Below are 25,312 nucleotides of genomic sequence, written 5' to 3' on the forward strand. Positions count from 1 at the left end.
TCTCATTTCACATCCTTGGTTGATATTTTCTTTAAGCACTTTACAATATTGTTCGTATTTCCAAAAGACTTGCCGTCTACTTTATTCTAGAATCAACCAACCCTTTACATGCCTTCAATGAGCACCCTTAGCTAATTATGATCCCTTATTTTTCCAAGTGTCACTTTCCTTGATTATCTAGCCTAAGTAATCAAGTATAATCTCTATTTAAAAGTGGTTTTTTTGTGTTTGCTTTGATTTGGTTAATAGGTTTTTAAAGCTTCAAGTGAACTTGACTTGCAACATATTTTGTCATATATCTACTATACAACGCATGCATAAATAAACTTTCTAATTTACTTATGCCGTGTTAGCTTATTTTAGGCAACATAGAAATAATATATTAATAAAGCTTGGTTAGGTTCAAATTGTAGAGGTCTATTAGCCAAGAAAGCTTATGAAAAAAATTGCACGAGAAAGCCTTTGAACAAATTTGAACAAATTAGCACCAAGTAAACATAAAGCTAGAGCAAGTAAAAACCAACTCACTTTTATTTTTCCAAATGGTCTATCCAAAATGAATTCTGAAGAATTTAGATTTACAAAAATATATTTTGGGGTCATGATTCAAAATCTCCCATGATGAACTCCTTCCTGCAAAATACAAAGCACTCGGCAACCCTAAACTCTATCTTGATAATCGTTAAACTAGTAAAACTCTTGAGAATTCATTCAAATACACCTATCAAATAGATGCATTTTCCTAAACATCTCAATATTGCACCATGGATTTGCCCGCCTTGGTAAAGATTATCCTTGCACTTCATAAAGGAGGTTAAATTGTAGTCATGCAGCATATACTTGCTCTAATATAACCCGCTATAAGGGCATATTAAGTGTTCAATCACACTCCATCCATCATTGGTAAGTGTTCACCTTGTTAATGCACAACTCAAAGCAAAAAAAGAACTTGTGGCTATTAGATACCATAAAGTTTGTCCATCTGTGTTTTGGTGTAGTGTACAAATCAGCATATTTGTGCTCAAGCACAAGCTAGGAATTTAAGAACAGTGGGAACTTTCAGTTTCTGATGTTCAGAATACACATCACAGCCAATATGCAACTTGAGATCTTACAACACTTCCCCACTGCCACCTCACACATGCAAACTGTTAGAAAATGCATTTTTCAAATGTTTCACAATATTCACTCATCAGGAGATTTGCTTGCATGGAAATATCATTTATTTTCCTGGATCGTCTTCAAAGGAGATTTGAATTAACATTTGTTTTTTTGGATCAACTTTCCACGAGATTGAATGAGCACCAACTTGTTCATGAACTTCCTAAATAATCGTCTCACATTACACTCCATCCATTATCAGCAAAGTGCTGTAGCGAAAGACCGCAACTTAAAAATACTGATGCTTTACATATTTGCAAGTCATCTCAACGCAAAATCTCTTCCCGTCAAATACACAAAGGAACCTGAAGGGCATACCAATGACCCAAGTTGGCAACATACAATTGTGTTGTGTGGCCAACCTGGTCCACTTTCTGTACCTATTGCAGCAGCATTCAACAGCTACTCCAAAGCTAAATAGCATCATTGTATCCTCCTCCAGTCTCTGTTTCAACATATGGCTCTCACACCTGGCTCACTTTCTTTATCAATTCCCGGAATCAACAGCTACTTGAAAGTTTGCATATCCTCGCATACTCCAAGTGCAAAAACACTAATTGAGAGAGAGTACAAGGCCCTTGTGTCATGGAAAGATGATCACAATAGGACATGACTGCAGAGAGAATGAGATCCATTTGGCCTGACTCACTATGAAAGTATAGAGAATAGTGCCATTTAGTTGAGGTGCAACCTCACAAGGATTACCAAAAACAATTAATTATGCATTTGTGACAAGAGTAAAAAGTAATCATTCCCTTGGGCTATCATCGATTGGCACTCTGCATGGGATCCAAGAACATGACCGCTTACATTGAATCAAGATATAAATTCCGCTCGATACAAAATGTTGCCTACAACCTTTGAATTGGCCATGGCTGAAAAAATACAACATAGCAAGGTGTCCAATGATGAAACCCCATGGATGCAAACACCTCAAGGCCAACTGACAGGGAAAGAATCGACTTACAAAATACAGAGTACCATGACTCAATCTCTCTGCATTTATTTGAGCACCCCCGGTGAGGCAAAAAAGATTATTGCATCCTGTTTCTACTCCTCCTCAGCAACTGTCAGGAAAGAGAATGGCTTGAACTTGTAACCGTCTCCTTCGTAGAACTTATTTTGGAATTCTACCCAATGCAAACGCAGCGCATGCAGAAAGGCACTGAGAGTTTCCATGCAAAGTAGCACACCCACAGTGGCAGCAGCAAAGACCACAAATCCAATAATAATGATTATAATATTCTGGTATCTGCACAGAAAGCAAGAGTTACAGCAAATTAATACTGCAGAGAGATTATTATTAACAGCAACAGAGCCTGCTGCAAACTGGACTTACCCCCAAGCCAACACCAATACTTTGTCATAGAACACAGACGATAGCTCTGAATGTGCCAGGCTGGAAAGACACGCCAGAGATATTAATAAACAATGTAAATGAACAAACCAAATAATTTGAAATAACAGCCTGCAAACCTGAGTGCCCAAAGACGAAGGTAGGATGCTGTGTTAGAAACAGCACCCAAAACAAACTCGATTGTATGTATCATTTGGTGTACAAAAACTTCACCAAATTCGAATTCCTCATGATCAGAGTCTCCGTGGTCAAGATCAACAGAATCAGAGTCGGATCCTCCAAGTATACCATATGCCCGCCCTTGTAATTTCTGGAAAATCAGAGCACTTTCAGTCTGTGCCCTGCTACACAATGTCACAAAGTTGAAACATAGATTCTGAGAGAGTAATTCTTACCTGAAGGTGACGGCTTCTTAAAATCAGTGGTTTAGGAAGAAGCATCCAAGGGACAGCCACAAGAGCTAAAAGCAGTAGTATGATCTGAAGCAATCATAGAATCAGCAATTTAGCCCCTCTTTAAGAAAAGAGTCAATACTTATGATAACACATCCCATTAGAAGCAAATCCACCTGAAGATATTTCTGGCCCCAGAAGAGTTGGTTGTCTCCCAAATCAGAAGTAGGACTAAGGAACATATATATCATGACATGATATAGATCTGCTGTGGACCCCATACACCATTTTATAATTATCAACAGAGAAAGGTATCCAAAAAGGGCATTCAGAAAAATGATCTGAGGTACAAACTGGTACCTGCACATCAGAAGGCAACAAAATGTCATCACAACACTTAGAATGTGATCTTAACAACTGCATAGATAACATGTAAAAGAAATTAAGTCTTTGCTGAGATTTTAGAAGCCATAACAACACAGGTGAATGCCATCCTGTTTTCCAATTGAACGCTCATACCACCTAAGACATTGAACTTCACTCTAAATATTGCTTAATTATACTTGCATTTCACAACCCATGACGACTTCCCAACCCACAAAAAGAAGTCTGTGGCTGAGTCTTCTTTTACAAGACTCTGGTCAAGTCTTGAGAAGATGATACTTGAGCATTGAAACGTATAAAATGCCTTCAACACCAAAAACTAGTATCTACATTCCTCAACTCCACGAGTGCGACAGCATTGTCGATACAGTTCATGCCATACTGCAGAAGTGGCTTGCTGCAGAACCAACTCTACTTCCACAAAAACCATACGTAAAACTGGTCTTGTTCTTTCTTGCTCAAAAGACTCGCAAAGAAAACTTACCAGATATTCAAGTCATTGTTAAAATACTTTGCATTGAAGTAGCTGAGAACGATTCCCAAGTTCATCTGGGCTACACCAATAATAATAGACATCTTCATCTTTAAGGAGTTGAGAAACGTAAGCTCCGTGGAAGAACCATGCCATGCTGGATCTACACCAAATGGATATGGAGTTGAGCGTGTCTTGACAAGTCCAGTACTGTAGGCAGTACTGCAAGGCACAAGAGGGAAATTTTACAAAGTGAGTAGATTTGATTCTAGTGAGGAAATGTGAAATCTTGAGTACATAAATGTGCAAATAAAGTTACCTGCAAGTTGAGTCACTACAATGGTAAGCTGAAGATCCAAAAATTGCAAATGGGACTGAAAAGAACTCATTGTAGATAAAACCAGTGTAAATAGAAAAGATTGCCATCAACAAAATGACATATCTGCCAGAGAATGCCATACCCATGATATCTCCTAATTTCTGGGGGGGAAAACAAAGAGAGAGGAGAGAGTCACTTTGCTGGATATAACAGGTACAAATCTAAAAGCACTCCCAAATTTGACCGACACTATACTGAATCAAAGATAGGTACAATTTGACTGACACTCATCATACCTGACTACCATACTTTCGTTCGTTCAGGATTAGCCAAAGAACTGCAAGAAGTAAGCATATTCCATGACCCCAATCACCAAACATTACGGCAAAAAGGAAGGGGAATGTCACAATTGTGAACACGGCTGGATTAACTTCTTGGTACTTTGCTATTCTGTAACAGAAAAGGATGCCAAGTGCTGAATTGTTGCCACATGAGTTTGTACAATCCAGAAAAAGAACATATGCAAGTCCAGCTATAGGTGGATGTGTACCAATGTTATCTTTTATCCTTCAAAGGCACGTGTTTGTGACTTTCAACTCTAAAAATGTGTTTGTACAATCCAGAAAAAGAGCATATGCAAGTCCAGCTATAAGGTGGATGTGTACCAATGTTATCTTTTATCCTTCAAAGGCACATGCGTTTGTGACTTTCAACTCTAAAAATGAGTAACACTTCTAGAGCAGTAAACGTTCATGCCTACCCATAAGCATCTACTATCTCCTGGAAAGCCCCAGTAAACTTGTTCGTTTTGAAGTAGGTTGGAGGCATCTCTCTTGTGTGAATGACTTGAAATATGGTTGCCAGTTGAGAGTTACTATCAAAAGCAGCACGCTGCAGTGCATCTCGAATCTGCATACACAAAATGCACGCAAATATAAATGGAAACACCTGCAATACTTTAAAGTGTTTTTACCACTCAAACAGCATACTGGCTCTACCTGAGGCTTAGCAGAGACCGGACACCAGCCCTCAGCCACCAGACATTTCCTTGTGACATCTATGCTTAGCATATTCAGTGTATGATAAACAGCTTTTTCTTTGTAGACCTATTGCAATAAAATGAATTAAGTTATCAAAGTACCAACTCTATGATCTCATCTACACTTAAAAGAGCCAAAAACATTCAATTACCAACAAAAATTGATATGCGAGGCATATGTCATATCACTAATGCCCAAAAGTAAAATCCTAGTAAGGAAATAAACCTAGCAAAGGAAGACCTAGTTTATGAAGATGAACAAGCCCAGCTTTGATTGCGTCTTTTAGCAGCACAAGTAGACTCAAGGCACTTGGCATATAGTTTAAAGAGATGGTAAAAGTGGGAGGCCTGACCTGTCTTAAAACATTTCTACAGAAGGGACTAGTGGAAATACATGGCACCTACCAAAAAGCCTCCCTAGGCAAACATGTCAAAATAAAGAGACAATTAGATCTTATCTCACCATATAAGTCCACAACTCAACGTCATATGCAATCCCTGAGAGCATGTTGTCTCGATGTCTATTACCAGCTTCTATGGTAGCTTTAAGTTCAGCTAACCTTGTTGACACCTGTAGAATCCGATACATTAAACCCCAACTTGATCCTTACTACACAACATCTGAGTTATGTAGTGAAACATTCAGATACTTACCTCCTCTATCATTTGAGCTTGCTGCCCAATCTCCTCAGGAAAAGGGTATTTGTTTGCTCCAAATGCTTCACAAATCTTCATAATCTTCACCTTCGCTCGCTCACCAGAAAAGAAAACAACAAATACTATCTTCTCTACCTGTGACAAAGACTCCAGACTGTTGAGATCCCAAACAACTTGTTACAATCAGATAAGGCACAAAACCATGGTGACGTACACACAAGAACAAACAGCTATTCTTTCATTAAACAACAGACCAACAGATGACCAGAAACAAGTTGTGTCAATAACTTGGAGAAACCAATTAGCACTCTCATCTCATCTAACAGACCTATATTCTTGGCAAAAATATCCATGCTTTGCACAAAAAGGCTGTATCAAATGGACAGTGAGAGCTTAAAGAAAAGCACTCATGTCTATCAACACTCTTCAAAAGAAAGAAACTTGTCAGTGCCACATTACCAGGTCTGAAAAAAATATAACTAGAGATAGAAACGTGCTGCCTTCATGTAAACATATCCAGTCTGGTCACACACCTTTTCCCCACTTGCAGGATCTACAACAGGCTCCTCAACTGGGGCTTGTTTGAAAAATAGATTGCCACGTGTTGCACGAAATAGAATCCGCTCGAAGGCTGCAGCCTTAGATTTGGCCACTAAACCAGTTATGCATCCTAGTCTTGCTTGTTTTGATGGCTCCGTCTGCATTTCCTGCCACAAATAATTTAAAATTCAGAAACATGTTCAATCATTACATGCCTTTCAAATATTAAATTTAGCTTCAAAAAGATGCATCAAGCCATAAGAAGTCTGCTTTACCTGTTCCAAAAGTAGAGGACTGTCCATGGATACTTCCCCAGAAAATGAAGAGGACTCTGCTAACTCTCGCTGCTGTGCAGTTGCATTACTACGTGCAAGAGAAAAAAACATGCCAGCCTATGCACATGCATGAACTTGAGTCAAACCTCAAGATGTAAAAATCCAAAAGGTTTTCATGGTGAAAACCTCAAACCTCTTTTCACATATAATTCTGTTTCAATACCAAACCAATTCCAATTACCTTTTGTAGCACCAGTTGATATTCCAAAAGTTCACTGTAGGTGCGCACCAATCTGTCACTGTTGGAGTTAATCTCCAGAAGCTCTGTTTCGAGATCACTCAACTTCACCTGAAGGCAATAATTTCAGCTGCCATCAGCCTTACAAAGCATTAAATCTTCACAATAACTGATTTTGCGAGAATTTCAATTTTCATTACACTTACTGGCTTATGTAACTAACAAGCTAGTGCACAGGTTAACTGACAAAGTGTGATGTCTAAGCCAGGATATCCTGGTGAACCATTCGCTTAGAATGCAATTGCATTGAAATGCAATTGCAATCTAAGCAGATGACACAAGGGCTAAATAGCCTTTCCTAAATCTAGATCACATCAATCTCATCTGTGTATTATGCATGAAAACACACCTCCAATTCATCCAGATCCACGTCTTTCCGTGCTGCTGATCGAGGTGCAGCAGGTATGCCAGCTTTTGCCATTTGGTCTTTCAGAAAACGTAACTTTCGTTGCATTTCTCCACATCTTTTGACCTAAAAGTGGCCAGAAAAAGCATTAGGCAGTAACGGAGAACACTTCTAAATAATCTACATAAAAATTGTATGATACAAAGAATAAATCTGAATTAATGGCAGAGTCAAATCACCTTCCACCCTGCTTATTGGATTATGACATAGGAGTATCTTTTCTCTCAGTGAGAAGTTATAGCAGGCTACAAATGGAGAGAGAGAGAGAGAGAGAGAGAGAGAGAGTGTGTGTGTGTGTGTGTGTGTTAAACAGGGCATCTAGGCCCTGGTTAGAAGCAGTTAGTGCATATGTCAGTTTAGGAAGATGGTCATGGAAGAATGTCATGCAAGTCCTGTATGAAGCATGGAATACTATACATCAAAAGACATTTATCTGGCTTGGATTTGGAATGACAAAAAGACCCTTGTTCAAGAATGTTGGAGGTAAGAATTGACAAACATAAGACTCCAGAATTGCTTCAAACACTTCCAAATTGGTAAAATATAAGACTCCAGAATTGTGTCAAACCCTTCCAATACCATCCCAACATTTGGAGAGTCTAGAGAATTGACATAGACCATTAAGCTGTCTCAGCTAAGAGAAAGTGCTAGGAATATGTATGCTACTTTAGAACTCGGGTTCCTCTAGGGAGATGCTCATAGTGAGTCTTCTTGGCTCATCATCTATGTGAACTCTCTCAAGCCTCATACCACTTATAGCCTATATAAAGGCACCTTGTTGGTAACCCACATATGATGCTTCACTCTTGGCTCCAATTTCTTGTGACCCTATTTGGTGGTTCACAATGGGGAAACTCTTGTGTGATCATCATCATTATTGAGTCACTTTCTTTTTGTCCTCATTACTCTCATTTATCCATTGCATTGTCTTATTACTAACTAAGTGCATGATCTATGATTTAGACACACACACACGTTCTCTCTCTCTTTTTTTTTTTCGTAAACATTCTCTCTCTCTCTCTCTCTCTCTCTCTCTCTCTCTCTCTCTCTCTCTTTTCGTAAATCTCTCTCTCTCTCTCTCAACCACAATTAAAGTATCAAAGCACTCGTGCAATTATGGGCACTCAAAGCACAAAGACCCAATGAATGTTGCTAGTAGCAATCACAAACACAACCGCAAAACATATGAAAACGCAAGCACTCGTTTGCCCACAACATATTACGAAAATGCATATTTGAAGACTTGAACACTTACGTGTAATCTACTAAAAGTGATATTCTAATCCAAAAAGCCACAAGGTGCAACCAACCTTCCTCCTTGGCAAGGGTGGTAAAGACCTGATTTAACACAAAATAACAGCAAGCAATAAATTCACAAACCTTAGAACGTACGCTTTACCGATCAATTTTGGACAGTTGACACCGGGTTGGCCCCAACAATTGGCACCCCTTGCAGGCATTTATTTAGTTTGTATTGCTTAAAGTTAGTACACTAAGGTATGGGCTAATCTCCTTCAATCTTCAGTACAATGGCTATCATAAATGACCAGCAACTCTTTAAATTGATTTGCCCCTTGATTGACCTCCAATCCACACACTATTGGGTCTTCAGGGTTTCAGCAGCAATTTCTTCAATTGCTCTTCACCTGAAAATAGAATTGCTGGTTGATAGTTGATGAGAGAGAGAGCTTAGAAGAGAGAATTGCCAATTTTGCCACCAAAACTGTGCTGCATCAGTTCTCGCCCACTATAGGACAGCAATAAATGTTGTCACCGTCTGCCTAAAGCCTTCAGGATGTTGTTGCCCTACCCAGAATGCAGTCGTTTGCTGCTAGCCACCCTAACAATGCTGTCGCCTACCTTCCCTATTGGCTGGAGATGGCCAAAACCTGCCGACAACTGCTACAACAGCCTTTTGTCCTCCTCCACATTTTTCAAAATGGTAACTTTGCCAAGTGGCAACCTTCCAAATGCAAATTCAAGCATTAATTGATTAATTTTCATAATTTCATTTCTGAAAACTAAATGTTGGGTGTAAAGTCCCTTCAGGTGTAAAGTCCCTTAATCTCCTTGTGTATAAACATATATGGGTGTGAACAGACCCTGTTTGTACCGTAACATATAAATACATTTTATTCTCTGTGTACCGTGACTTGCTAGCACACTCATCTTGGAATTCTCTCTCTCTCTCTCAACACTACTCCTGCTCCATTTCTGCCTCACATTCCATTGCACACTCATCTGAACAAACCGGTATCAAAGTTGTGGCAAGAAAGTGTGTGCTTCCCAAGGACAGTGCAAGTCAGTTTCAACTCGAGTGCTCGAAGATACATCGGGTGACCGTGTTTTAGATTCGTTTTCTGCTCAGACAGGCCAGGCACAGCTTTTCCAAGCCAGTGTGGCAGCAAGAAGTCAATCACAGGCAGGCAACAGGTCAGTTTTGACCAAGTGAGGCAATCGACAGCATTTTCGGGCAGGTGCCGGGCTGGCAGAGATCACGCGACAGCAAGCGACTGCTCACAGCAAGTCAATGGCTGCCTTTCGCCACATTTCGACAGTTTTTTTTGTTAGATTTTTACTCATTTCTGCAGGCAGGCCCCCTTCTCATTGATAGGGATTTACACACATAAGCACACTTCTCAGGTTTGTGCATATTTATGCCCGAAAATTTGAGGGTTTTCCCAGATTTGATGTTGCTCATGCATGACAGTGAAATTGGACCCCGAAATTGCAGAAATTGTACACATTGGCCTTGAAAATTTTGGGGCTTTTCATGTATCAATGAAATTTTGCTCAAGTGAGCCGAATTTACTGACATTGGTGCACATTTGGACTGGAGAAATTTGGGGCTTCTGCAAAATTTTGCTAAATTTACCTGTTTTATGCTTTTGAGAACATACATTAATGCAATTGGGGTAGATTGGCTAGTGAAAATTTGGGGCTTTTGCTGAAATTTGAGGATTTTGGCAAAATTAATGTGTGAAATGCACATTGGGGAAGTTGCTGAAGCAATCTTGGTGCTGTAAGCAATGAAATTCGAGTTTATTATCTCCCACTTGTGAGATTTTAAAGAAATTGCACAAAATTTTGGAGTTTTTGTGTATTAGAAGTGCTTTTGGGCACATATATATGCAGCACACATGTTGGGCAGCTCCTTTTGAGTTGATGGATTGCTGAATATCCACGGTGCAGCAGTCTCAGTGATCATTTGCAAATTTGGGATTGTTGCAAATGTATTTTTGATGATACTGCTGAAGTTGGAGTTACCTTGCAATGGTGTATGTTGTACATGTATTTGGATCAAATCTTACTCTTATTTCCTGAAATTTTGAACTGAAATTGGCTGAATATTCAGCCTGTTATTTGCTGTCATAAAATACAGCATTGGTACTTGGCAATTTGTTTAATAATGGCCAATAATGCTTCTAGCAACAGTGACACTAAATCCCTTCCTAAAATTAAGAGATTTGATGGCACTGGCTTTGACCTTTGCAAGGATAAGATGCAAGGCATTTTGTTTCTCAAGGACTATGATGATTCTTTCTTGAAAACCCAGCTTGCAACTATGATAGATGAGGATTGGGCTAGACTCAACAAGAAGGCCATTGTATGCATTAAAATGGTTGTGTCTCATGATGTACTTACAAACGTTAAGTGTCTTGATACGACTTATGCAATATGGAAAAAAATAAAAAAATAATGGACACTTGTGAAAACACAGCTCCAGTGAATCAAGTGCATCTCATGCGCAACCTTGTGAACAAGGAGTTGGATGAGTCTAAGCCAGTATCTAAGCATTTGAGTGCTTCACAAGGATTTTGAGTCACTTTGCAGGACTCTAGCTTGCAATCCTTCAATGAAGGCTATTTTCTTGTTGATGACTTTGCTTGATAGCTGGGAGTCTTTGGTTGTTTCACTAAGCAACAACCCTGCTTTAACCTTTGATGTTGTTAGAGGCTCTATTCTCAAGGAGGAGATCAAAAGAACGTCTCGTGGAGAAAGCAATGGTTCAACCTATCATCTTAGAGGCAGGTCAGATAAGAGGGGTAATGCAAAAAATAAAGGCAAAAGCAAGAGTAAAAGCAAGGCCAAACAGCAGGATGTTACTTGCTATCAGTGTGAGCGTAAAGGGCATAAAAAGCCGGACTGTCAGTACTACAAGAAAGAGCAAGAAAGAAAGAAACATCAAGGAAAGAAAAAGAAGGATGATAAGAAAGATAATGACAACTCTGTCAAAAGATGATGTACCAGTGAGAAAATAGGGTTTGCAGGAAGGAACACAGAGTGAACTCAACAAACATGGAGAAGAGACAAGAAGAGAGAAGAAACTTTGATGAATGGAATGATGAAGTTCTTAATCATGGAGTGAATGTGATACAAGGGAACAAGGGTGCCGTAACACAAGGAAAATGATGAAGATAGCCACGAACCACAATGTCCTCCTGAAGGGATGTAAGGGTAGTGGAGAGACTGGAGAGAAGAGGTGACGGACTGATTGAGCCCCCTCTAAGTCGCAATAGATGTAGATGCCCCCTCAGAGGGCAAAGAAAGATCATCCCCCTCTAAATCCCCCTCTGAGATAGATAGGGAATCCAAAACCTCATGGATCACGGACCCTGAAATGTCTGAGGATGAAGGAAGTGCTGCCGATCGTGCCGAAGAAGGTATCTATGGTGGTGAAAAACTCCCAGAGGTGGCTTCTCGAACCTGAGTAGGCGAGGGTGGAGGGTGGGACTTAGACTGAGTAATGAGTGGGCAACAGTCGTTGGTTCTCAATGGAGCAAACTGGGAAGCCAAAGAAAAGGAAGGAGTCGAGCAACCACTGTCTCTCAAAGGAGCAAATTGACAAGGAGACGGTATCAAACAATCATTGTCCTCAATGGAGCGGATTGCAGAACCGTGGGCTGTGGTAGCCACTGTACCCAAAAATAGGTGGGAGAAGATTGCCGTTGGCATTGTGACAATCTCCAAGAGGTCATAGCGCCAATCAATCCTCCATATGCTCAAAAGGACTTAGTGCGCATCGGATGCGTCTTATTGCCTTGAGCATAGTACTCTGATAACCAATGCAAAACGATCTCTATGGCCCAAAAAGGAGATGTGGCACAAGGAGTGACTGGGAAAAGACGCATATGCTTCGGTGGGGTAGGGAGCAAAGGTTGAAGTTAGCAATCTTCGGTGGGATGACCGTTCGTAACGCAGTAGGAGCATCCAGTAGTCTGGTCATCTGTTGGTAAAGAAACCATGGATACCAATGTGCCTTGCTGAAGAAGAAAGAGGTGGAAGAGGTCAACCACCACGAACCACGAACCGCAATGTCCGCCTCAAGGGGTGTGAGGGCAGTGTGAAGCATGAACCACAATGTCTGCCACAAGGGGTGGAAGGGCAATGGAAGGGTTGGAAGTGAGCTGCTAGTGGGAGGAGGATGCTACCAACAGTAAGAGGTTGCAACCAATAGAAAAACGCAGGTGAGGAGAGAGAAAGACTAAAAACGCAAGAAAAAACCAGCAGTAGCAGTCAGCATGCTAAAATCAACTTCGAACAATGTGTGATAGGCTGGAAACAAGCGTCAAACTGCTATAGACAGCAATGGCCAGGTTGGACCGCGATGTCCTTCACATCCGAGTATGGGCAACAAGCTGAAATACCTGAAATCTGCAAAACGAGATTGTTTTCTAAATGGAGAGTGATCAGCAACAATCGCTCTACTGTAAACAGCTGCAAACTGTGGGTGGAAGGCTGGAAACAGTGCCAAACTGTAGATGACAACAAGGGACAACTGAGACTACGATGTCCTCCGCGAAAGGGATGTGGGCAGCAAGCTGAAAACACTTGTAACCTGTAAAAACGAGATTTTGATATAGCAGAAGAAGAAAAGTGGATGCCGAACCCGCCACCGGTCTTTGTCTTCACTGAAATGGAGGATCTTTGCCGCTATTTGAGCAAATTGAGCTCTGATTCAATGTCAAAAGATGACGTACCAACGAGATAGTAGGGTTTGCAGGGAGGAACACGGAGTGAACTCAGCAAACATGTAGAAGAGAAGAAAAGAGAGAAGAAACTTTGATGAATGGAATGATGAAATTCTGAATCATGGAGTGAATGTGATACAAGGAAACAAGGGTGTCGTAGCACAAGGAAGATGATGAAGACAGTCACGAACCACGAACCACAATGTCCTCTTGAAGGGGTGTAAGGGCAGTGGAGAGGCTGGAGAGAAGAGGTGACGGACAGAATGAATCAGCCGTGAGGAATGAGTGAGAGAGTGGCCTATAAATAGGCACAGTCGGTCTAGGATGGCGCCCCTTTTTGGGACTGCAAACCCTAAACGCAGAAACGCAAAACGCAAATTGCGGGTGAAGGGTGAAGGGTTTTTCAACAAGGCCAAATAGTAGGATGTTACTTGCTATCAGTGTGGACGTAAAGGGCATAAAAAGCCCAATTGTCAGTACTACAAAAAAGAGCAAGAAAGAAAGAAACAGCGAGGAAAGAAAAAGAAGAATGACAAGAAAGATGATGACAGCTCTATTTCAAAAGAAGTTGCAAAGGCAAATGTTGCATCTAGTGTGGTCATTCTAAGAGCTCTCTGACATTGGAGAGATACTTATTGAAGCCTCATGCAATGATGTGGATGTTATGGCAGCACTAGGTGGTATGCACATCACCAAAAAGGAGGTAATTGATGCCTTACTTTCAACTCATGATGGACTGTCCCGATCATGAATAGTGGACAACGGCGCCTCTTTTCATGTTTCTCCCTCTTTGGAGTCATTTTTAGAATACACTACACATTGCCTAGGCAAGGTTTACTTGGGCAACAACTATGCATGTGAGATAGAGGGTGTAGGTACCATTCACTTGGCCCTTGAAAATGGCCAAGAGCTGAATTTACAGGATGTCAGATATATACCTAGCATAGAGAAAAGTCTATTGTCACTTGGGCACCTTGATGCAAGAGGATATTTTACTACCTTTGGTGGTGGATCTTGGAAGGTCCACAAAGACTCTATGCTAATTGTTAAAGGCAACAAAAGGGGACTTCGAATTATTTGCATTGTAAAGCATTACCTGGCAAGTTTTTAACTGTGGCTGAGTTCACTCACAGATGAAACTTCGGCACAAAAGACTTGGCCATATGAGCCAGAAAGGCCTCAAGTTCTCTCCTCTTTAGGAAAATTTGATGTAAAAGGCTCAGGTCTCGACTTTTGTAATGATTGCATACATGGAAAACATGTGAAGTCCCCTTATTACTCCAGTGTCATTAACAAGTCCAATGCTATTGATTTAGTACACTCCAATGAGTGTGTGCACTATACATGTTATTTCATATGGGGGTGCACGATATTTTGTTACTTTTATTGATGATTTCAGTAGAAAGTCATGGTGTATGTGTTAAAGAGCGAAAAGCAAGTATTGCATACCTTTAAAAGATTTCATGCTTTTGCTACCACACAGAAAGGACTTAACTTAAAAGCTATAAGAATGGGTAATGAGGGTGAGTATGTCTCTGATGAGTTCAAAAATTTTTGTGAGATGCAAGGCATTAAGAGGGAGTTGACAGCTCCTTATAACCATGCATCAAATGGCGTGGCTGAAAGATATAATCACACACTTTGGAAGAGAGTCAGATGCATGTTGTCCACAGCTAATCTCTTGCAGCAATTCTTGGAAGAGGCTCTTAAAACTGCAGTTCATGTATGCAATCGCTCTCCCAATCGTACATTGGAAAATGACATTCCTTAAGAGGTTTGGTCTAGAAAACTTCCCTCATATGACCATTTACGTGTCTTTGGCTATGATGCCTTTCCGCATGTTCTTATAAATCAGAGGACTAAACTAGACATGAAATCCATCAAGGGCATCTTCATGGAATATGGAGATGAGGAAGAGATGGGTTATAGAGTTTTGCTTCCTCAGGACAAGATGATAGTGCACAACTAAGACATAGTATTTAATGAGGCAAAGTTGCTGAAAAAATGCTACACAGGGTGACCTTGACAAAAGAATGTCAAATTTCACCATAAATAACCAGCCATTCAGCAACCTTTAGCTGAAGATTCTGATCCTTTTGGTACTGAAAATGAGTAGCAACCTATTGTGCTGCAGCTAGAAGATAATGGGCAGCAAATAGATGCATAGGATGGAATATGACAACAAGAACATGCTAAAAACAGATTACAACAACAAGAAAATGCTGAAAATCAACCACCAGGTGATGGTGTGCATATACCTAAGGATGTAGGCCCATTGCCTAACAATACAAATCGTTGGGTAAAAAAGTCTACACATGTCAGAAGGCAGCCATAGAGGTTTCAAACATCTTTGGATTGCATTTTATTGACTAATGAAGGTAAGCCTTTGACATTTAAAGAGACACAATCATGTAAAAATAAGAGAAAGTGGGAGCTTGCTATGCAAAAAGAGATGAAGTCTCTGTATGCAAATAACACATGGAAGCTTGTACCTTTGCCCAAGAATAGAAAAGCCATCCCTAAGAAATGGGTTTACAAGGTGAAATGTATTGATGGAAAGCCCAAGTACAAGGCACGTTTGGTTGCTAAGGGCTATAGACAGAAGGAAGGCATTGACTTCCAGGAGGTTTTTTCACGAGTGGTGAAGATGACTATGCTCCATGTTTTGTTTGCTCTCACTGCATCCTTGGATTTAGAGTTGGATCAAATGGATGTAGAGACTGCTTTTATGGTGACCTAGATGAAAAGTTATACATGAAACAACACAAAGGTCTTGCTATTCCAAGGAAAGAGCATTTGGTTTGTAAGCTAAAACGCAGCTTATATGGGCTGAAACAAGCCCCTAGACAATGGTATAAAAAGTTTGATACTTTTATGCTCAGCCATAGATTTAAACGCGGTCATGCAGATCACTACTTATACACTAAAAAGGCTAATGATGGAAACCTTATTGTGCCGGTCTTATATGTGGATGACATGCTGATTGCAGGATAGCATAAGAGTACTTTGAATGCTCTCAAAAGGCAGCTGAGTTCAGCCTTCTCAATGAAAGATTGAGGGATGACTGAACACATTTTGGGCATGCACATTAAAAGAGATAAGAGGGCAGCACTTCTTGTTTCTCTCACAGGACAAGTACATCAGCAAAGTACTTGACAGATTTAATATGGTTGATGCTAAGCCTCTTAGTGTGCCTTTACCACCACATAAAAAGCTTAGCAAAGCCAATTGCCAAATGGATGATGCAACTGCTAGTGCTATGAAGGGCATACCTTATACATCAACTTGTGGTTCTTTGATGTATGCCATGGTTGCAACTCACCCTGACATTGCTCATGCAGTGTGAGTTGTTAGTAGATTCATGTCTAACCCTGGCAAGCCACATTGGGAAGCAATGAAATGTATCTTAGATACTTAAAAGGTACACAAGAGGTGTATATGCTATGGAAAGGGTACACTAGAGTTACAAGGATTCTGTGATCCGGACGAGGAGATCTTGACACTAGAAAGTCTACAAATGGGTATGTCTTTACTTTGGTTGATGGGGCTATTTCTTGATGTTCAAGGTTGCAGAAAATTGTGGCACTAAGTACTACAGAGCATGAATATATTTCAGCCACAGAAGCTTCTAGGAAAGCTATTTGGCTTGGCCGTTTGGTCAAGGATTTTGACCTCTCTTCACATACTACAGTGCTTGGTTGTGATAGCCATAGTGCCATATGTCTAGCTAAGAATGCCATGTTTCATGCGCATACCAAACACATATATGTTTGGTACCACTTCATTTGATAGGTCTTGGATGATGGTCTTGTCACACTGACTAAAGTCAAAACCCAAGATAACCCTGTAGATGTTCTCACTAAAGGCTCAACATGAGCATTGCATCCGATTAGTGGGAGTTGACTAGCTTAGAGGTACCACTTTGGGCCTTTAAGTGGGAGGTTGTTGGATGTAAAGTTCCTTAATCTCCATGTGTATAAGCATATATGGGTGTGAACATGCCCTTATCTGTACCCTAACATATAAATATATTTTATGTCCCTGTTCTATGAATTTGAGTTTCAGCTTTTGCGCTATGCTAGGCCGTTCGATCATTTTCATGGGGCATCTCCTGCAACGGGGGCCCTTGTTGCCACTTCTCCGAAGAGCCAGTAAGGGAAGGGTAAGAGACCTCAAAATTCCCCTCAAACCTCAATGAAACCCAAGGGAACAACCAATCCTCTCTTAAACCAAGGTGGCAAAATGTACCTAAGAAGAATACATATTGTCAACATTGTAAGAAGGCTAGCCATTTTGACAACGAGTGTCGATCAAAGGCAAGAGTCACACAACCAAAATCCAAGTCTCAAACCCCCACACCCCAACAAAGTAACCCCCAACAAGGGAAGTAAAGTGGTGACAACCAATCTCAAGAGTCGTGGAAAGCTCAATCTCACGCTACCACCGGTCAGCCATCATAGCCGAGAAGGTTCTCAACGCCAAAGGGCTTGTATGATTAGTCTATAGAGGCCCACATCGTCTGTTTAGAGGCATTAGATGTGAGTCTTGTCCATATCTATGAGCAATCTTTCAAGAGAACAATTGCAAAGGCCCATTTGTCATAACCAAGCACTTCTGCCCCTTGGACTGTGAACAGTGGAGCTACGCATCACATGACCCCTATAGATGACATTTTTCTCACCAAACATCCTGCAACTCGGAGAGTGAGAGTAGGGAAGAACTCCTCGATCAAGATCCAAGCCTGTAGTCGCATCAGTTTTGCCAGTAATGAGGGTCAAGATCACGCTATGCTGGACAACGTTTATCATGTCCCCAAGCTTGGGGTGAACTTATTGTCTGTTCGATAGCTCTATCAGTTGGGCGAGCAGTCTTCTTTACATTAACCGCAGCCGATGTCATTGATGACAAGACCGGTTTAGTCGTTGCTCGCAGCAAGGCACAACCTAATGGCCTCTATCACATGACGCACTTTCTTACCGTGCCAACAACCAAGAACTCGGAGTTCCATCACTTCCAAGCTTTAGCCACTGCACAGAAGCCTTCGAGCACTAAACGTCTCTGGAATTACCGCTTAGGACATCTTGGATACGACTCTCTTTATAAGGTGTCACGTCGCCAAATGGTTAATGGCATTCCTTTCCTGAAGCTATCTCGAGAGGTCTGTAAAGCATGTCAACTAGGTAAACAGCATCATATCCCCTTCCCATAGTAGTCCACTCATCAAGCTGAAACTCCATTGAGATTGATTCACGTTGATCTTTGTGGCCCAATGCTCACTGCCGCCTTAAATGGCATGCTTCACTTCTTTTTGATAGTGGATGATTTCTCTCGATACATGTGCATGTACTTTCTCTATAAAGCATGTCAGCTAGGTAAACAACACCGTAGCCCCTTCCCACAACAGTCCACTTATCAAGCTGAGGTTACATTGAGATTGATTCATGTTGATCTTTGTGGCCTAACGCCCACTACTGCCTTAAATGGCGCGCTTTACTTCTTTTCAATAGTGGATGATTCCTCTCGATACATGTGGGTGTACTTTCTCAAGCACGAGTCTAATGTTTTCACCTACTTTAGTGCTTGGGTGCTACTATTTCATAACCAAATTGGGCGTCGTGTGGGTACCATGAGGAGTAATAGCAGTGGCAAGTTTATCTCCCATGAGTTTTCGGAGTTTCTACAGGAGCATGGCATTTCTCGCCAACTCACCTCTACCAACTCCCCCCTTCCTAGAATGGAGCCATAGAGCATAGGAACCGGACAGTTTTGAACCTGGCATGCTCTATGCTATTCGCAGCACAACTTCCCGATCATCTATGGGCTGAGGTTGTTAGCACCACAGTGTACATCCTCAACCGATGCCGACCACAACAATTCCTCAATGGACTCCCTACGAGGCATTCTTTGGCAAGAGGCCTCTTGTTTCCCACTTTAGAGTCTTCGAAAATCGTACATACACACACACACTAGACAACAAGATAAAAAAGCTCACTCTCCAATCTGATCTATTGATCTTTGTGGATTATTCTTCTGAAGCAAAAGCCAATAGTTTGTTTGATCCTCAAGCAAACAAGGTGATCGTCAAGCAAGATGTCGTCTTTGATGAGAGGGACATAGTGCAATCTTATGCACTAGACTCTAAGTCCTTACCTCAGCCCACATCTTCAGACATTGTGCCTTCCGAGCCGGGTCTACTGCCCGCTCCTATCCTTCTTGCAAATTCTTCCGCCCCAAGCCTCCTCCGCAAGACCCTTTACCTCACTGGTACCAACAAAATATGCGATATTCGGGGATCCTTCCACCGGATTACTCTCCAATGGCCCTAGATGATCTACTCGGCTTGCCCCTCAAGCGTCATATGCTTCAGTCTTTGCAGCTGATTACATTACACATTCCAAGCCAGACAATTGGCAAGAGGCTCTCCAAGACTCTCTATGGCATGACCATGGAGAAGGAACTAGATAATATTGACCGAAATGAGACTTGGACCTTGGTGGATTGTTCTAGTCACAAGGTCATCGGGAAGTGGTTTTTTAGGACAAAGCTGAAGGCCACTATTCCAAATGGATATCAATAGCGCCTTTCTGAATGGTTATTTGGAGGAGGAATTCTATGTGGAGTAGCCACTCGGATTTCCTTCTGTTGACCATTTGAATAAGGTGTTCTATTAGCGGAAAGCTCTTTATGGGCTAAAGCAAGCTTTGAGGTCTTGGTTCCAAAGAATGGACAAGTTCTTACAGACTCATGGATACCATTCTACCCCCTATGATCCAAATCTCTATGTGCGTACTATATGCACAGGGGTCAGTTATATCTTGTTGTACGTCTATGACTTATTTATCATTGGTTTAAATTCTACTACCATAACAGAAATTAAGACCAAGCTTTGTTCTACCTTTGAGATGACTGACCTTGGTATGTTATCTTATTTCTTGGGGATGGAGGTAGTTCGTTCTGGGGGGAGTATTTGTATCTCACAACTGAAGTACGCCTGGAACAGTATTGCACGGATCAAACAAAGCTTGTGGCCACACCTCTTGATCCCACTGTCCATCTGTAGAAGGATACCCTAGGTCAGTCCTTCGATGCACACCCCTATCGCTCTGTTGTAGGGAAGCTTCTTTGGATGATTCATTCTAGGCCAAATTTAGCATATTCAATTAGTGTACTTAGACAATATTTTTCAATACCTAGGATGTCACATTGGATTGCTTGCCTTTATGTGTTGAGATATTTGTGGTATACTTTTCATTATGACTGACTTATGGACATGGTTTATGCTTGCAGGGTTACACCAATTCTGACTGGGCGAGAGATCCTAACACCCAATGTTCCCATGGCAGTTACCTCTTTTCCTTGGGCACAGCTCTCATTTCTTCATCAAGCCATAAGCAAGAGACAATGGCAGCTTCCACAACAAAGACTGACTATAGTGCTCTCTTTGATGGTACCACTGACGCCATCTATCTCAGGAGCTTCCTGGCTACACTTCAATTCCCCTATGATTCTCTTACAGTTGTCTACACTGACAACCAAAGTGCCATTGTCCTTGCAAGCAACCCAATCATCACACCTCAGACGCGGCATGTGGCAGTCCACTTCCACTTCACCTAAGAGCAGGTTGAGCTAGATAATATTCGCCTAGAGTTTATGCCTTCACGCAACAATTTTACAGACATTTTGACCAAAGCGGTCAACCAACCGGTTCTACAATATCTACTACCACGGATTAGCTTGAGTATACCCTCCTCTACTTCTTCGCATTGACAGGGAGAGGGTGCTTCTCTCTTGCTTCTCTCTCCTATTTGACAAGAAGCGGCTTCTTCTCTTGATCAATGACAGTGATTATGTTTACCGTTTTAGTTTTAGACATTCCAAACATTTATTCTTTGTATTATACTTAAGGACATTTGTAACTTCATCCGCACTGTCAGGATGACATGATTCAAAAAGGGCACTAGAACAAGTGAACAATTCCCCTTCAAGGGCATTGTCCAGTGGCACCATTGCATCGCATTCTACATGAGCATGGAATCTTACATATCCCTTTGCATTACCCCATGCATTGGCATCCGGTTCATGTAAACATACATCTATGTACATTTATCCCTTTTCATTCTTTCTTGTGAGTGGTTAACTCTCGATCCACCATATTCGTGGCATTGCACATGGCAGTTTTCCACAGTAGTTTCCCCACGCTTGCTTGTCTTGATATGCTCACCATCATCTTTTTTGCCTCCCCACATACTCCCCATATGATTGGCATACACACACTTTCATTATCCTTAAGTACTTTGTCCTCGTAGTGTGTGGGATTGTTTTGCTTGTTGTATGAAGCTAGTGGGGCTATCCATCCTTATTTTCCCATACTTCACGACATAGTAACCCAATGGGACCAAAACTAATTTGAATTTGAAACATTCACATAATGCTAAATCTTTTGAACAAATCACACCAAAAGTCTTTTTTTTTTTTTTAAAGAGCAGTTCATTGCTGATTGCATCCGCCTTTGTAGGACTTGGTAGGCCCCTAGGCAGCCAGCACGCGTCCTCGGTCCGATACCCTAGCCTCTCTAGGGTGATCACTTAGACTCCCTTGGTAAGTTAACCATCATCTCTATAGTCTTGGTAGGTCATTGAGCAGTCGACATGCACTCTTTGCCCGATGCTCTAGCTGCTTTGGGGTGGGATGCCCTAGGGTAAAAGAAAATATATATCAAGAGCCTATTTCTCACGGCTCTGATTTGGACCTGAGAGGATATGTGTAGCTGAAAATGCATTAACTTGACTTAAACGTCCCCAAAACATGCTTAATTAATGAAAAAAACCTTTTATTTTTTAAAAAAACGTTATCTTAGAGAGTTCCTATGTCCCACATGCAAAACCCTTAATTTGGGTGCCCCAAACCTTCTATAAATAGGCATGCATCCTATCACTCTCCCCAATCTCCTTTTTGCAAATTTCAAGTCTTTTAGCTTGCTTCCTACACCCCAAACACAGAGAACATTGCGGTCCAAGCTGGCCATTACTGTCTACAACAATCTAGTGTCTGTTTCCAGCCTATCACACGCTATTCAGAGCTGATTTCAGCCTACCGACTACTGCTCCTGGTTTTCCCTGCTGTTGCTATCATGTCACGTCATCAACCAGCCTGCATTTACTGTCTAGAGTTGCCACCTACATAGTTTTCTCTCTCCTCAGTTCTCGCCTTCTCCTGTAGGTCGTCGCCCAACCTTTGTTAGCTACGTTTGGAAGTTTTCTCTCTCTTGCAACAATCGCCCAACCTAAACAGGCTGTGTTTTGTTGTTTTCACTCTCCTCACATGCATTTTTTGTATTTCTCTCTCCTCACTTGCGTTTTTAGTCTTTCTCTCTCTTGCACTGCAGTCTACATCAAATCCAACCTTCCTTGGCTGCGTTTACTAGTGTTCGACATTCAGAGGCTACCTTGCTGTGCTTTGGGATCCGTTTGGAGTATAACACTCTCTCCAGCTCATTACCCCTATCCTAATCTTCGAGATATAGGAGTTTGTGGTACAATATTCACTCTCCACATAGTATGTTTGCTGTATGAGCATTGTATATTCAATTGTTCTATGTTATCGGTTTGTGCTTCATCGTACGATTGGTATTGCATTTTTGTGTTTAGAGCATCTCGTCACACTGATCACATTGTTGGCATATTTCTCGCCTATTTATTTGACTCCCTTCTCCACAATCTCGCCATTCATCACTTGTAGATTCCAATCCATGCCTTGTTGGAGAGAGGGAGCTAGTGCTAGTGTCCACACAACCAATGTCTCACTATTGTACACAATTCTCTCATGTTTGGTATATGCATTCCATTTCCCAAGCATATCTCTGAGTTCTCCCCAGCATCTGCGTTTTCACATTTTGCATATTTTGCAGGATGCACGACAGTATTTTCAAGCTTCTTTGCTGCCTTTTGTCCTTTTCTGGCTAATTTTGGTTGATTTCATCTTGTCTAATCAGACTTTATCCTCTTACAATAGTCATTTTGTGATCAGCCCCTCTTGACATTGCATGTCACCTCGTACTTCATGCAAACTATATTGTTCTTGAATTATTCTCTTTCTCTGTTCTTTATCTTCTCCTCCTATCCTCTCCAAATGGCTCCTCCATGCTATTCTACTGATGACAAACTTCATGACTCTAACTACTTCACATGGAGTGTTGTTATGAAAGCATGGTTTGTGGAGAAGTTGTTATGGTACATTGTTTCTGCAATTATTGAGCGTCCTCAGCCTCCCACTCTTTTTCCAAATGATTGGACCAAGACAACCACAAGGAAGCTATGGTTACATGGGATTCCAACGGTACTTGTGCATATTTTGCTCTTATTCATTGTATCTCTAAAGAGGTTCTAGCAATGGTCACCTCCTACAGGACAACTTCAACAATATGCGTAAAGCTTCAAATGTTGTACAAGGCTCCCTCGATTATGTGTGCAGTTACCCTCTATGGACAACTCCAACTGTCATGAGGACTTGAAAATTTGATGCTTTGCTTATGTTTAATTGACATTTGATTAAAGGATTAATCAAATGTGTAATTAAAAGATGCACATGTGGGGTGCAAGCTACTTTTTCACAATTGAAGGCCGAAGAACCCTGTGAAAAAGATGGGTGTCAAGGGAAAAAGTTGTAACAAGTTACAGTTGTTAGATTCTAGGTGAATTTTGGTGTTAGTTTTCCCCTAGGACCATTATTTGGCCATTAAGTGTTAGTGGTGACACTAGGGACTAGGCATTAATTAATGGATTAATGCTTGTCCAAGGGTCAATTAATGCATGGGACCACTTTGGGTTGCAAATGGCCTAGCCAATTAATTTTTGGATGGGCAAGGTCAATTTTTTGGGCATGGATTAAGGGCTGAATTAATTTTCTAGCAGCTGGAAATTGTTGAAAATGAGTTAAGAAAGCTACCACTTGGCAAAACTTTCCCATGCAAGTGAGGGAAAGGCTAAATAGGGCTAAAGGAAGAGGGAAATCTCGTTTTTTCATTTTGGAGCTGTTGGGAAGAGGTGTTGGACTATTGCTGCCAGCTTTTGGGGCCATTTTCCAGCCATTGGATACCATTTTGGTGATGGAGATTGCTTATTCTTGACCTTGGGAAGCTGGCTATTGCTGCTGATGCACTTTCTCCTGAAGATCATAGTCTCTCATGCTCCTATTGTTGTTGGTGTATCCGTTTGGGACCGGTACAACAGGGCAGCTACTGAATTTGATCAGTTCTTCGCAACAAATCTCAGAATTTTCTCTCTACAGCATTCTCTCATCTCCTTCAGCGTATGTTCAGCCATTCTCAACAATTCTCGGCCATTCGGAGGAGATCTCAATCATTTTTTGTGGGCTGATCTGTCATTTCTGCAGTAAACCCTAATTTACAGCAAAATTTAGGGTTTAGCAGCCACCTTGGGATCCATGCCAGAGATTGAAGGCTCAAGGGACTGAAATCAGCAGCTGATAATTGAAGATTATCAAGGGATTTCAAGAGCTAGCCCATCCCAAATTGATTTGGGGCAGCATTTGGCCAGCCAAGGGTCAAATTGGAGAAGAAGTCCTGGGTGAATCAAGGGGCAAATGACCCAAAAGGCTTGCTGGTCATTTATGACAGCAAGAGCAATTGGTTAGCAGGAGGAGATTGAAGAATCTCAAGTTGTACTCCTTCCAATTGAATGAAAGCTAAAGAAATACTACAAGGGGTGCCAATTTTGGGGCCAACACGGTGTCTACTGTCCAAGAATGTTATGGTAAAGTGTGTATTTCATTTTATGTACATTTATTTATTGTTGTATTTAACTCTTAAATCAGGTTATCACCACCCATTCCAAGAAGGAAGGCTGTTATCAAGGTTCCATTACCGGGATACATCAAATCTCTTGATTTGGTGGGCCCGAGGCACCTGATTGCCAGCCAAAGCTTTGTGCTAGTGTTGATCTTTGTGCTGAGCTGAGAAATTACAGAAGATGTCTTTATACAATGGGATGCAATCAAGCAGTAATGATGCCTCTCATGATGC

General features: G+C 41.3%; 1 protein-coding gene across 2 annotated transcripts in view; it reads right to left on the reverse strand.

Annotated features, from left to right (window-relative positions):
- Positions 1-1,862: 1,862 nt before the first annotated feature.
- The window catches only part of LOC148032280 (V-type proton ATPase subunit a3-like), a 38,142-nt gene continuing 14,692 nt past the window's right edge, over positions 1,863-25,312 (reverse strand). The window contains exons 3-19 of one of the 2 annotated variants that reach the window (XR_015691602.1): positions 7,244-7,366; positions 6,838-6,945; positions 6,597-6,713; positions 6,315-6,488; positions 5,779-5,916; positions 5,588-5,695; positions 5,084-5,191; positions 4,846-4,994; positions 4,382-4,535; positions 4,086-4,246; positions 3,779-3,988; positions 3,087-3,270; positions 2,914-2,997; positions 2,638-2,828; positions 2,501-2,560; positions 2,129-2,413; positions 1,863-2,036 (exon numbers count right to left, since the gene is read on the reverse strand). Coding sequence is in view for 1 of the 2 variants with exons in the window: in XM_087682921.1 (XP_087539047.1) it covers positions 2,212-2,413; positions 2,501-2,560; positions 2,638-2,828; positions 2,914-2,997; positions 3,087-3,270; positions 3,779-3,988; positions 4,086-4,246; positions 4,382-4,535; positions 4,846-4,994; positions 5,084-5,191; positions 5,588-5,695; positions 5,779-5,916; positions 6,315-6,488; positions 6,597-6,713; positions 6,838-6,945; positions 7,244-7,366 (2,271 nt within the window). In the remaining variant the exon portion in view is untranslated. Of the gene's footprint in view, positions 2,414-2,500; positions 2,561-2,637; positions 2,829-2,913; positions 2,998-3,086; positions 3,271-3,778; positions 3,989-4,085; positions 4,247-4,381; positions 4,536-4,845; positions 4,995-5,083; positions 5,192-5,587; positions 5,696-5,778; positions 5,917-6,314; positions 6,489-6,596; positions 6,714-6,837; positions 6,946-7,243; positions 7,367-25,312 lie in introns of both variants that reach the window. The other variant, XM_087682921.1, reaches the window with a different exon arrangement.

The sequence above is a fragment of the Lygodium microphyllum genome, chromosome 8 (genome assembly GCF_053477565.2).
Source record: "Lygodium microphyllum isolate KBCC chromosome 8, Lygodium_microphyllum_v1.1.10, whole genome shotgun sequence".
Taxonomy (NCBI): Eukaryota; Viridiplantae; Streptophyta; class Polypodiopsida; order Schizaeales; family Lygodiaceae; genus Lygodium; species Lygodium microphyllum.